General features: G+C 41.0%; 1 protein-coding gene across 1 annotated transcript; it reads left to right on the top strand.

The window, feature by feature from the left end:
* Window positions 1-967: 967 nt before the first annotated feature.
* On the top strand, window positions 968-13,112 carry SLC38A2 (solute carrier family 38 member 2). Its single transcript, XM_065743444.1, has 16 exons — window positions 968-1,115; window positions 1,492-1,655; window positions 1,780-1,861; window positions 1,984-2,099; window positions 4,726-4,799; window positions 4,902-4,994; window positions 5,187-5,268; window positions 8,263-8,345; window positions 9,286-9,344; window positions 9,461-9,610; window positions 10,261-10,340; window positions 10,437-10,537; window positions 10,915-11,039; window positions 11,336-11,480; window positions 11,577-11,674; window positions 12,334-13,112. Exons 2-16 carry the CDS (start codon window positions 1,537-1,539, stop codon window positions 12,430-12,432), a joined length of 1,506 nt encoding a protein of 501 aa, XP_065599516.1. The 5' UTR covers window positions 968-1,115; window positions 1,492-1,536; the 3' UTR covers window positions 12,433-13,112.
* The last annotated feature ends 833 nt before the right edge of the window (window positions 13,113-13,945 follow it).

A 13,945-nucleotide genomic window follows, 5' to 3' on the forward strand; every position in this document is an offset into this window, starting at 1 on the left:
CTTGAAAAAGTGAACCACTACCTAAAACGGGTGAAGACCGTACAGACCCGGTATCGCAGAGCAGCACTCTGCACGGCACACACTGCCAATAACGGGTCCGTGAGGTTCAGAAAGCGCCGTTTGTCTAAATGCATTGTAACGGGGTTTTGTTTTGTTTTTGTTGCTGTCATAAACGAGGATAGAAACCTTATCGCGTTGTTTTGGTTTACATGTGAAGACAGTTCAGGAAAGCCGACCTCGAGGCATCTGAGCGGGCTGGGGGCGGCTCACGAGGCGGTGCCCCCCCACCGCAGTCCCGGAGCGCCGTTTCCGCAGGAGGGGCGGCTCCTTTGCGCGGAGCTGCCGCCCGCCTCCCCCGGGAGCCTGAGGGGGGGTGGGGGGGGAGGAGGGGTGCGTTCGCGGTGGGGTGATGTCACGCCCGGATGGGGGCGGGGGGAGAACTGCGGGATGGAAAATTTTCAGCCCCGCGCCTCACTGCGCGTGCTCAGCCCCGCCTTTTGCCGCTGTTTCTGCCCCCCTTCCCCCCCAACTCCCCCCTTCTTCCCACCCGTCCGCACCCCGTTCCCCGCGCCGAGGCGCTCTGGAACGTTCCGCGGCGCCCGGCCGGCACTCGAGCCAGCGTGGCTGTTCGGACAAGCGGCCGCCGTTCCCCGTGGAGATGGGTCCGGACCCACGCACGTGCACGCCAGCCCATCCGCAACGCCGCGTGGCTGAGCCCGAACTCTCACGCAGCCCCCTCCCTCTCGCTCTCCCTCGGCGCTCCCGGCCCCGCCCGCAGGCGGAAGCGGGTCAGTCGGGCAGAGCTGGGGGGGAGTGGGCGGGATCGCGCCGCGCCCCTCGCGATGACGCGGTGCATTCCTGCCTGAAGAGCGGCGGAGCCCCGCGAGGTCGGCAGAGCGCGAGCGACGCTGTCACCGCGCACCTCTCCGCTGCGACAGCGCTTTGTCCCCCGACCCCCCAACGGCTTTTCCCATTGATTCTATTTATTTCGGGTTCTCTTCGCCTCTCGTTCTGCTGTAGTTGAGGATTTTGTTGTTGTTGTTGTTAAGCGCGGAGCGGAGCGCTTCGTCTCGCCGGGGTTCCGGGACAGACTCGCCGCACAGCACGAGGAGGAGGTGAGGGGAGCGGGAACACCGCCGCATCCCGGCATCGCAACGAAGGGGCGGCCGTGCGCTGCGCTGCGTTTGTCGGTAGAAAACGCGGCGTCGCGGGGCTGGGGAGGGGGGGGGTGGGGGTGCGAGGGAGGTGACATCGCCCCGCGGTGTTGCATCAGTCCCCGCGCTGCTCTTCAGCGGCGGGGCAGAGCGGAGCCCGTCCCGTCGGGTCGGGTCGGCTCGGGTCTCGGCGGCTCCTCGGCCGCCACCTTTGTGTGCCCGCGCCCCCCGCCCGCTCCTGGTACTTTTCCACTCGGCGGCGGCGGGCGCGCGCGCCGGCCACGTGACGGCCGCCTTTGCCCGCTGCGGCACTGAACGTCGCCTCCCACCTCCGCAGGCGCGGCCGCACCGCCGCCAAGGACAAAAGAGCGGCCCCTGCGCCATGAGCAGCGCCGAGATGGGCAAGTTCAACATCTCTCCCGACGAGGATAGCAGTAGCTACAGCTCCAACAGCAACGATTTCAGCTACCCCTACCCCACCAAGCCGGCTGCCATGAAGAGGTGAGGGGCGCGGGCGGCTCTCCCCTGGGGTCCCCGGGTCGGTGTTGTCATCTTCCTCTGGAGCGGGGAGGTGACAGTGTGGGTCCGTCCGAAGCGGACTCTGATGATGCAGTGTCTTTTACAGCCACTACGCAGATATGGATCCAGAAAACCAGAATTTCTTACTCGACTCCAACGTTGGAAAGAAGAAATATGAAACTCAGTATGTAAGTACCCAGTCATGATACCTGCAACCCAGGAATATGGCTTTGCTGTCAAAAAGATGTTTGTTTTAATTCCGAGATAGTGCCAACTTTCCATTAATCATTACCTATCTCCCTTTCCTCAGCATCCGGGTACCACTTCCTTTGGGATGTCAGTATTTAATCTGAGCAATGCTATTGTGGGCAGTGGCATCCTGGGACTTTCCTATGCCATGGCTAACACTGGAATTGCTCTTTTTGTGTAAGTATCTTTCTGTTCCTCAAAAAAATAAAATAAATTTAAAAAACCCTCCCTGCTATGTAATTAATAAAGAACGGATATTTTAGGTACAAATTGAACCTTTGCAAAATACTCTCATTGCTACAGGTGCAGAGTTTTACTATTTAAGGTTTGCTTTCAATGAAAGGGCCGTTATAAATTCAGAAGGACTTGTAAAAAAAAAAAAAGAATGAATTGGAAGTTCTCAGATCATAAAAACAGTTTACAGTGAGGTTTCCTATGTTTTCTGTAGCTTTGTTGTGACTGATAGGCCTCCCTTGAGAAGTCTGTCATTCAAACAGAAACTGATGGACAAATTCCTCTTGCAATGGTTACTTGGAAAGCACAGATTCTGTCTGTAGTGAGTTAGAAGAAAAACATAGGACGAAGAGGCTTGTTTTCTCTGACTTTAGCGTGTCTGGCCCAGTGCTAATGGTGCTTTTCCTCTACTGACATGGTTATGCCTGTAAGGCTGTAGTGTCCTTGCATCAGCAAAGAAATCCTTTTTATTGCTGTGCTTATACTCGGTTCAGGGAACTGATTGAATCTACACCTATAGAATTGCAGTCTCTTTACAAGGGAAAGACGTGGAATAACCAGCATATCTTTATTACTCTATGTGTATTGACAGAAGCCTTCAAGTATAAGACAAGGCTGCAGTGGCATTGGCGATTGCATGAGGATACAGTTACATACAGCTCTTTTGGATGCCTTAAGAAAGGAGATCTTCCATATATTGAAGGCAGTTTGGTTCCTACAGCACATAATTTAAGTGACTGAGTGTGAATGGGAATTCTGAGGCTTAGATGATACTAAACTGAATAAACAATTTGTTGTGTGTTCAGATTAGATACTTCACCTATTGATGCATCGGCTTCACGCTCTTAATTTTTGCAGCAGGCAGAAGGCAAACAGCGCAACGCACTTCAGGAAATTTCTCTGAGGAGGAATAGAAAAGGAATGAAGGGAGAAAGAAGTGTAAAGTTAGGTATCTGAATAGATTTGTATGTGATAGGGAGACTTTTTTTTATTTTTTTTCTCTGAAATCTGTAAAAGTGCTCGAAGCCATGAATACAACAATTGAGTGTTGAGGTCATTTGCTTCTTTCTTTTCCAGTTAGTGCATTCAAATCTGTTTACATTAGTACTCATTCGAAAGTAATAACCTGTTAAACCTGGTGTAATTGGTATAGCTTAGGTGCAGGAAAGCAGGACTTCATCAGTGATGCTGAGAGCATTCCAGACATGTTTTGCTAACTAGGTTACAGATTCACATCCAGATGCAGTTGATTATGACAATAAATTCTTAGAGGACTGTGTGGAATTACTGGTGTCAGCACAGTGCTGAGTAAATTAATGATACAATCCTGAAGCCAGTAACGGAGTTAGCTTCTAGATGAGTTTGCTGAGTGATGTTGTCAGCACTCCTCTGAACAGCTATTCAGGGTTGGGACTAAAGGATCCAGAACCTGTATTGTTTTAATTAAGTGTAATTAAACGTAACCTTAATGCATCTCACTGTAGCGCTTCTAGTTGATGCCTAAATTAAATCTGTACCTCTTAGAAATAGGCGTTTATTTGTGTGTGTGTGTGCCATTAGTGTAGAATTGGCACACAGGTCTCCTGCATTCTTTGGGCAGATACGTCTTTTTTCAGGTATTCCTGTTTCCAGTTCTTTTTAGCATCCACTAATTTCAGTAAGACTAAAAATGCTGCAGAAGGAAACAGACTCTGAGAACTCTAAATGGAGCTTTGTGTTTTTTAGCAGATGTGCTGTTTATTAAGTATACTGGAAAGCAGTATGCTTATGTCGGTGTGAGAAGGGCCAAGAAATTTTTGAATATATTGTAGTTTTCCACAGTTGTCTTTAGCTGTGAAGAAGTCCCCCCTAGCGTGCCATTCCAGGTAGTGCACTTGCTGTGGTTCAGTTCAGGGACCTGAATTTTAGATGCATCAGAACAGTGTTTCTGGGATTAATATATGCTACCTGTAAAACCTATAGAGAAGGGAAAAAGCCACTAGCAATTGCCATGTAACTAATCCATAGGAAATTTAACTTCTGAATAATTTTTTTATTGCAATAAACTTATTTCCTTTTGAAGACCAGGTGCACAGTTTGGAACATACCGTACTTTTCAGTCCTTAGAAGCTTTTTTTATATATTAAAAAAAAAAAAAGTTGAAGCTGAAAAGCTGATTTCTTGACGACTAGGAAATAATCTTTATGCTGTAGTTGTAGCTGATGGCACATTAAGGACATACTGTTCAACAGGGGAAGGAGGGCAGGAGAAATACAGTTTCTTACAGTGATACAATAACCATTTGTGTTGATATAAATAATGTAACAAAATATCAAGTGTTCACCTGTGGTGGCTTGTTATCTTGCCTGTGCTTTTGCCACCTTAACAAACGTTTAATTTTCCATTAGGACTTCTTTAAAATGCATTTTAATATAAAACCTTTCTAAACTAGACATTAGCTTGAATTTACAGTTTATTCCCAGATAGCATTTTAGTATGATGTTGCTGTTTACTTTGCTTTTTTTTTTTTATAAGGTTACAGTAAATTATTTATGTCTATTAAAATGCTGCCTGTTTTTTTTCCTTCCAGGATACTCCTGCTAGTTGTTTCAATACTTTCTTTGTATTCAGTGCATCTCCTTTTGAAGACTGCCAACGAAGGAGGTATGGCAAAGTACTATTTTGTAAGAGTGGTGTTTGTTTTGTACTACGTTTTTTGTAAAATAACACTTTTCCAATTGATTGTTTTGATGGTGTTTCTTTCAGGCTCTTTATTATATGAACAGTTGGGAATGAAGGCATTTGGTATGCCTGGAAAACTTGCTGCTTCTGGATCAATTACAATGCAGAATATTGGAGGTGAGGACAAGCTCTTAAAATGACTCTATTGTCAGTAATAATTATTCCCTGCTTATTGTGGAGACTTTTTTTTCACACAACATGTGTTCATTAACTGCTTGTGTTCAAGTGAGGTTATGAAACATGTTATGTGATTCTTGCATCTTGTGACATTCTGTATTTGTAATGATCTATGATGTTATTCACCTACAGCTATGTCAAGCTACCTCTTCATAGTGAAATATGAGTTACCATTGGTCATCAAGACATTTATGAACATCGAAGAGAACACAGGGTAGGTGTTAGAACTCCTCATCAGAGAAACTATTAGGAGAAACAAATACGGAGACTGCATATATTTTTATATGGAGACCACGTTCGATACACCGTAGGGTAGCTTCTTACTCAGACAGAGATACAGTAAGTTTGTCCTTCCCTTAAGCATTCCACTTCATTTAGATCCAGCCTGTCCTGGGAAAAGGGTAGAGAAATACAGGTGTTGTATCGTATTAACAAAAATATTGCTCTCTAAAGAAAATCAGGTAAGTGTTAATGTATGTACACGAATGTATACAAGTACATTCTTGATAAGGAAAGGTAAATGTGGTTATGTGTTGGGCTTTTTTTGTTTGTTTTCCAGTTACACTTCAACTAGCTTGGATTGATTGTTCTTGTTTTCTCATGTTAATATTGTGGGAAGTGACTGAATATGAGTGAGGTGATGTAATGATTTTTTTTTTTAAGGAGCCATTCTCAAAAAAAGGCATGGGGTTTAAATGCTGACCTAGAAGAATTTCTGTGCCCAAATAAAGACCAGCAACTTACTGCCATTTAGTCCTGGAGACACCTTAACTCCACTGTGGCTTTTCTACTTGGCTTTTAAAGGGGATGGGGTGCCTTGCGTAGAGTTCATTTTACCTACATCTGTCAGTCTGAAAGTTAGATATTGAGCTTATCATTCTCTGGTCTGCAAATATATAATCTGCAAAGAGAGACAATCCTCTGAAGTGGTTAGCTCAGTGTACCTAATTTGGACACTTGTTTTGGGCATCTCCAATGAGTGATTTATCATATCACTGTATTGAAAGGGTATGTAAAAACAGCTATCTAAAACAAGATACCTGACTTCAGATGGATAGAGTTAAGTGCTATAAATCTCACTCTTCAGAGTTGTACTTCTGTGCCTTGTCCTGAAGTGTCCCAGTCTTGAGAGGGCTGAGCAGCTCAAGACTCCAACTTACACCTAAGCCAGAGTTCAGAAGGTAGGCATTTTTCTGCCTGTGTTCCCCAAGGGGTTCAAACAATTTGGTGTTCATACAGTTCGTACAGCTTGCTGATAGATATTGTCGTGAGGCTAATAGCCATTTTTTTATTATTATTATTATTTAATGTACTCAGATGAAGAATGACCCCTACTTCATTTAATTGTTAGTGTAGTACTTAAGAGTTTTTTTTTTTTTTTCCTGGGGCAGTTCATTCTCTCATTTGGCTGAATTCTTCAAGTCTTTGTTTTCCAAGCCCCTGGAACTGCTGATATTTACAAGGGGGCTCAGAGATGAGAATTTTTAATTGTCCTGTCTTCAGAAAGGCATTAAAAATCAATTGAAGTTTGGGGGGAAGGGTCAGGGCTATGTGCTCAGCTGCTGCTGTGCAACTGAGTCAGCCATGTCTGACAGACAGAACTGAGAAATTTATATCTTCAGTGTTCTCTTTTTGGCTGTTCACTTATTGAAAGCAATTGTGGACCCCGTTTAACTGACTCTCTCCATGCATTGCTTAGGGGAGTCTGGGTGGCTACCATTGGCATGGATTCCACTCTGGCAGCCTGGTGCATAAAATGTAAGCACTTACCTGTTTAAATGTCCCAAAATAATGCTTACTGTAGAAGAAAATGTTCTGAAATTCTGAGACAATATTAAAAATACTAGCTCAATTTTTACCATTTATTTTGCATTGTTTTTTTAATATTCAGCTGAGTTTTGAAGCTGAGCAATCCTGTTCTTCAGAACACAAAGCTTTTATGTCCTTGATCTGAAAGTCCCAGTTACCTTCTTGCTACACGTGCACGATGAAAGTGCCCATTCTTACGACTGCCAAATGCCAGAGATCTGCTCTGATTTATTTTCAATTCACCATGAGACTATTCACTGAATAAATAAATAAAGATAACACCGTGTTAATGTCCTACACACATGAACTTCCTAAAATAGATGACTGCATTTAGTTATCCCATGTAAAACTGGGTAAAAAGACACAAATTATTTTTGCACTTGCTACATAGATCCAGAGCAAGTCTGTGAAAGTATTCCATATTTCAACTAGCAGAAATTGTTTGAATACGCAGATTTCCACTTGAGCAGTTCAGTTGTCATTGTTTATCTAAATAGCATACAATTCATTTCAAAATATGTCCTGTATACATTAGCTGACAGTATTTCAAATATTGACACTTGGGAATAAGTGCTTAGAGTCACTTGAATGACTTGAAAAATGTAAATATTCTTTGTCACACGAAGAAAGCAGTTACTCTGCTATGATAAAACTACTCAAGGTCAGTTGTCCCGTTAGTTCTGTGAAACCACATTATTTACACAGATCTAATTTTGTTTTCCCATATTTCCAAAGAAGGTGATCACCTTACAACGCTGTAAAATGTTTCTTCATAAAATGTCTGCTGCCTTCTACGGAATAAATGGGAAAAAACTGATCTGAAGGGAAAAAATCTAGTGAGTTTCTTAGCAGTGTTTCCCTACTAGAAGGGACTAATCATGCCTCCAGTAGAATCCCACTGTTCTTCCAGTGTTTTCCAGCCAGTGGGCTTGAGCTACTGCCTTAATTCCAGCCCTCATCTGTTTTTATTTAATTCCCACAGGGCACCCAACAGAACTTTATTGTCATTAAAGTGGATAAGCACCCTGCTGGGGCCCTGTTATGCTGTAATACATCTGGAGAGTCAGGAATGAACATTTAGGCAAATTACTATGGTTTATCCCAGCTGATTTATTTTTTTCCCAGTCACTTATTTTTCTGTCTTCTGACTTCCAGATGCATATTAATTTTAGAAAAGGACACTAAAGGAAAGGCACAATGTAGTTTTGGGGTGAGGCAGGAAGGTCCACAGGGCTTAAGGTCCATATAGTAAGTCGAGTGCTAATCCTTTGTGATACCAGATACTGCATTTTTATAAATAGTCATATGTTGTAGGAAAAAATAAGAATGAAGGCTGAACTGCAAATCTTGAAACTTTTAAGTATTTTGATTACTTATATACGCTCTCTTTTTCCCACAGAGAATGGTATCTCAATGGCGACTATTTAGTGCTGTTGGTGTCTGTCATCCTCATTCTTCCCCTCTCTTTACTGAAAAATTTAGGTAAGCAGTGAAGTACAATCAGATAAAAAATGCACTGAAAATACTGTGAGGAAATGAGTTGATAGGATGTTTGAGTTTTGGAGTCCCCTGTAGACTGACAGCTGTCTTCAAACTTGTCTGATACGAACGATCAGCATTTAGGTAACTGCTGTCAGCCTGCTTAAAAAAGGGGCTGGGTTTCAGGGGTGGGGTGGGGGGGATGTTCTTAAAGGCCAGGGATATGTTTGTAGACTATAGACAGGAAAGTTTTAGAACAAGGATTAGCAGTACTTTCTGTTTGTGTCGCACTTGAGAGGTTTGACCTGTTCTGGTTAGCTGTGAAGTACAGTGCTGTACTGTAGAAGACTCCAAAGAAAACAGTGCTACCCCTGGGCGTTTAAATTGGGCATTTCCAGTATAAATAGAAGTCACCTTTTCCTTTGAGTTCCCAAGCAGCAGTCAAATATTTGTATTAGATGCCCTATATGGAATGTCTGTAATCCAGTAATATACCTGAGAAACTTAGGTAATATGCTTTTTGTTTAAAGAATTTTGTAGTGGGATAACTGGAAGTCTTAATGTGAATTACTGTCTAAAGTTATTACTTCTTACAGATTAAGTACTTCAGTGAAAACAAAAGGGGAGGCTGATTTGTCACGGAGCGTATTCCTTTAGAATGGTTCCTCTGGTCATCCTTAGTATATAATTAAAAAAAAAATCAGATTTTTGAAGTTGTGAAGTTTATTAGTACAGACTCAGCACTGCATTTTTCCTGTATGTCTTTCAGAACTTTCAGATCTGGGTTGAGATTAGGAAGTTAATAGATAATTAATTTGTTTTATTCAGTGCATAAAAAAAAAAGGCAATCCAAAGAGATCAGTGCCAGAAAATACTGTCTTAATGATGTTATGACATGAATACTGTATCTTAGATTTTGTTTTTTAATCTTTTTTGAATATAGGATATTTGGGCTATACCAGTGGCTTTTCCTTACTTTGTATGGTCTTCTTTCTGATTGTCGTAAGTATTAATTTTGTAGACTTCAGCTACATTTTGAAGTGAAGTTAAACGCAGTTTCACATGCTGCACTGGCAACAAAAGTGCAAAGTAACGTAAATGCATTGATTTATTTCCAGGTAATTTGGAAGATGTTTCAGATTCCTTGTCCTATGGACAGTGACATCGTAAATGCAACGTTAATAAATGCAACGCTGGCTCCTTTTGCAGATGAAAATATAACGATTGATGATGCATGCAAGCCAAAATATTTCATCTTCAATTCACAGGTAACTGACAGAATCAGATTCTATGTTTAAAAATAACTAAAAGAGACTATATAAATAAGTTCTAGATCAGGTTCTTTTTTCTTAGCCTATGCAAGCTTGATATGTGCAAAGAATTTCTCTTGTGGTACAGTTGGGTGCAGTTTGCCTCCTGTAGGCTAGATGTTCCTGTGCATAGAAATGCATAGAAACTAAAAGGAGCAAGGAGATTAAATGAATCGTTGAAGCTGGGAAATGTACACCATGATTTGAAATAGACTTCACGGTCTCAGTCACGATGTTGGCTCTCAAGGATGAGTGTGGTTACAGTGGTGAACCTTCAGGCGTGGGAAGGAAATGCACGTAATAACCAAGATCAGGCTATCGTGGCTCAGTCCCACATGTTGCAGAAAATGTTCTGAGAGGAAATATGTTCAGTACAGCATGGACTTCAGTGAGACTTGAGAGAGTTTGGTACTTCAATCTGAGTTCTAGAAAGCAGAAACATAAAATGGTTTTCCTTTGGCCAAAGTTCTAATTATAAAGGGTCTCTAGTCTTCATGAAAAGCTGAAAGAATTACTTAATTCCAAACAAGAAATTTACTGATGAACTTTTTAAAACTCGATTTCTAATGTCTGTTGAGATGCTTAAAAAAAAAAAATTTGTTTTTCAGACTGTCTACGCTGTCCCAATCCTAACATTTTCTTTTGTCTGCCATCCTGCCATTCTTCCTATCTATGAAGAACTGAAAAGGTAAATGCTAGATAAGTTCCCCCAGTTTCATTGCAGAAAGGAAGTAGTATGAAACAGTGTTTTCTCATTGCTAACAATATTTAAATTTTCTTGCAGCCGAAGCCGTAAAAGAATGATGAATGTTTCCTACGTATCTTTTTTTGCCATGTTCCTGATGTATTTATTGGCTGCTCTCTTCGGATACTTAACATTTTACGGTGAGTAATACCATCTCTGCTTTCTTTTAAACGAATTATGTTCTGCAAAACCACAATAAGTGGGTTGTGTTTTTTCATGTTAGTAAGCAAGCACTTAAGTGTATGTTTAGAAATTCAAGTTTTGGGTTTTGTTTTTTTTTTATGTTCTTAAAATTGCACACACGAAAGTAGATCAGTACTGGAAGGAGACCCAGGATACCTGATTAAAACAGATTCAATACCTCCAGCTTATCCCTGAGTAAAATACAGATGTGCTTTCAGGAACTGTGGGGTTTTTGATTCGTACTGCTCAGACTGTAACTTAGCATCTTGAGCAAGCGCAGTTGTCTTGGAGCGTGCTAACTATATCTAACTAAAATCTTATTTTCTCTTTATAGGAAGAGTTGAATCAGAACTGCTTCATACCTACTCTGCTTTTCTGGGTGCTGACATTCTTCTTCTGATTGTGCGCCTTGCAGTACTTATGGCTGTAACCCTTACTGTACCTGTGGTTATTTTCCCAGTAAGTAATTTTTTTTATCTTAATACAATTGTTTTTCATCTTATCTCCTGCTCTAGTCATTTGCTGATGTGCTAACTTCCATATTTTGATGTGTAGAGTTTTTCTCTTACCTGGAGGAAAAAAAAACCTCACAAATTTGTTTTAATAATATCATTAGTTAAAATAAGTAGGCAATCTTTGCAAAGCAGTTAACCCAAAGGTATTCAGTTATAATGCTTTCCTGGTTCTGAAAGAACTTGCACTGTTACATTATCAGCTTGCAGAAATCAACATGTTCTTTTTATTCTCCTCGAAAGATCCGCAGCTCCGTTACCCAATTACTGTGGGCAGGGAAAGAGTTCAGTTGGTGGCGTCACTGTGCTATTACAGTTGTTCTTCTGGCATTTACCAACGTGCTCGTTATCTTCGTCCCCACTATCCGAGACATCTTTGGATTCATTGGTAAGCATTTTCACATCAGTTCACTTGGAATGCAGTTATGGTCTAATTGAATTATACTTACCTGTTCACAATGTTCTTTCTGTGCCTCATTAACAGGTGCGTCTGCAGCAGCCATGCTGATCTTTATTCTTCCATCTGCCTTCTATATCAAATTAGTCAAGAAGGAACCAATGAAGTCAGTGCAGAAGATTGGGGTATGTAAGACAAATATATAAAGATTACACTTACTTAATAATGCAGAGTAGAAAAATCAGCGTCCTTCTTCATAACTTAAGAATTTTGAAATCCTAGTGAGGGTACTCAATGAAGGGTCACCTAATGTGTTCAAATCTGAGGTCTCTGCCACCACAAGGCTTGGTCCACTTTAGTGGGTTTTTTTCCTCCCCATCTCAACAACATTATTACATTTAGATTGTCTGCTTCCAAAAGACAAGGACTGTACAGAAAACCTTGCAGTTCTCCCTTCAGTTTTCTTCCAGGAGCTTACCTCCACCTGTCATTTCAGTCATCCTGACTGATCTATGTACTCTCCCTGTTCTTCCTACTTACTGCATCTTTACTGATGCAGAACCAAGCCGGTGCAGAGTGGCACAGCCTGCTATCAGCAGAGCTACATTAATTTCCCTCAGCTGAGGACAAGGTCTGCTTTGCTGGGGGATGGGGGGGGCGGGTGAAGTATTATTTTAATTGAAAAAGGATGTTTTTCTTGTAATTGAAATCCAACTTCTTATTACTGTGATATTTTGTCTATTTTACTAGTTCCATGAGCAATGGCATTTGTGCCGTATTTGTGCGCGACTTCATAGGGCCAGCAGCAAAAACTGATACACTTCTTTATATTCTCTCTTTTCAGGCTGCATTATTCTTTCTAAGTGGTATACTTGTGATGACTGGGTGTATGACACTGATTATTCTAGACTGGATCCATACTGACGTTTCTGATGGCCATTAACTGACCTGGTGTAATACTCCACTTCAAATGCCAGTGTTCACTCAGATACCTACTGAGAATGAAAATGAGCTATTCAGCTTCCTTCCTGTAAAATGCAGATTCTTTGTTGATGGTTCTTCTGATTGTAGAATACCTGAACTTTAAGGAACTATTCTGCATGATGGAAATGGATATTAACATCAAACCACGTGAGTGTCTGGCTGAAGGAAGTGACAACTTTATTCCATTCCAGAGAATGGACAGAACTCTCTGCAGACTTTTATCAAGCCATGTTTGGCTTTTCGTCATTGTTACTTGGATATTTTGTTATTTTACTTGAATGTGCCTAATGGAACCATTTGATGTGAGAAATAACTCTTAATTTACAGCAAAGTGTTTAAATAACCAATGAGAGAGAGAGAGAAACACTATTATTTTTTGTACCAAAAATTCTTATGGACCTCAAAAGCACTATTTTGACTTTAAGAAACATTTTTTTTTCCAAAAAGAAACATGCACATAAAAACAAGAAATCGGTGTCTGAAATTAAAATCAGTTTGCCTCTCTTTAGAGGCATAATTAGAAGAAATGTTATGTTAAAAATACTTCCAATGACCAAAACAGAAGATGAACCAGTTCAAGTAAAATCTTGTGATTTTCACTATTCCAAAATTTCAGTTACCTTTCTTTCAATAAAGAAATGGTGTGGAAACCCAAATTGTGAAGCTTTAAAAAAGCATCATCCCCTTTGAATGGGTGCACTTGAGAAATGGAGTTGATGTGGAACTCATAAGGCGATGGTGTTGACATTTCCATTCTTGAAGTACTCAATAGTGCAATTGGGTAAAACAGGGTTTGGGGTTTTTTTGCTTTTTTGGTTCTTTTTATTTCTTTCTGTTGTAGATTAAAAAAAAAAACCTTAATGGCACTGGAGCATATCATGCCATTAATACAAGACTCCTTCATGGAGATCTGCTTATTAATAAGGTCCACTGTCAGTTGTAGAAAAATGTTTTGTTATTTTTTTTCTGTCCAGTCTTGAAACACTCAGTAGGAAAGGTAAAAGGTCCTAATGTAGTTTACTAGTTGTATAATACTCAAAAACTGTACAGTATTTCTCAAAGTACTCATCCATTATTGGATTTTTAATTACTTGACCGTTCTGTTTCTGAGTCAGATCCACAAAATAACTGTGCCAGTGTTCCATGCTTGGTACAAACTCTCTTCACACGCCCAACTGGGATTCCTCTTCCAATTTATAGCATATCGTAGTATTAAAGATAACCTCCTAGACTGGGTAGTCATCTCATACTTGTTTGCTTCAGAAATAGGTAAGTTTTTTTTATGAACCCTAGCTAGCTAGCTGTTGAAACAGATGCTGTATGGTTGTGATAGCTCTTTTGTTTCTAGTGCATGTTTACTCTTTCATTCTTAATCCCAGGTTGAAGAGAAATAATGCTTAGGTAACAGCGTACTTGGCTTACAAGAGGTTCTCAAACACAATATTAGGTACAAATGCCTAGATAGAGATTAT

This window comes from Cyrtonyx montezumae, unplaced genomic scaffold (assembly GCF_038088225.1).
Source record: "Cyrtonyx montezumae isolate F1298 unplaced genomic scaffold, pur_monq_1.0 scaffold_3, whole genome shotgun sequence".
Lineage (NCBI taxonomy): Eukaryota > Metazoa > Chordata > Aves > Galliformes > Odontophoridae > Cyrtonyx > Cyrtonyx montezumae.

Bases quoted from the DNA above. Each gene is read 5' to 3' on its own strand.
- SLC38A2 (XM_065743444.1), top strand. From the start codon at position 1,537: ATGAGCAGCGCCGAGATGGGCAAGTTCAACATCTCTCCCGACGAGGAT. The intron at 1,862-1,983 runs GTAAGTACCCAG...CCCTTTCCTCAG, and splicing joins AGAAATATGAAACTCAGTAT to CATCCGGGTACCACTTCCTT. The intron at 9,345-9,460 runs GTAAGTATTAAT...ATTTATTTCCAG, and splicing joins TGGTCTTCTTTCTGATTGTC to GTAATTTGGAAGATGTTTCA.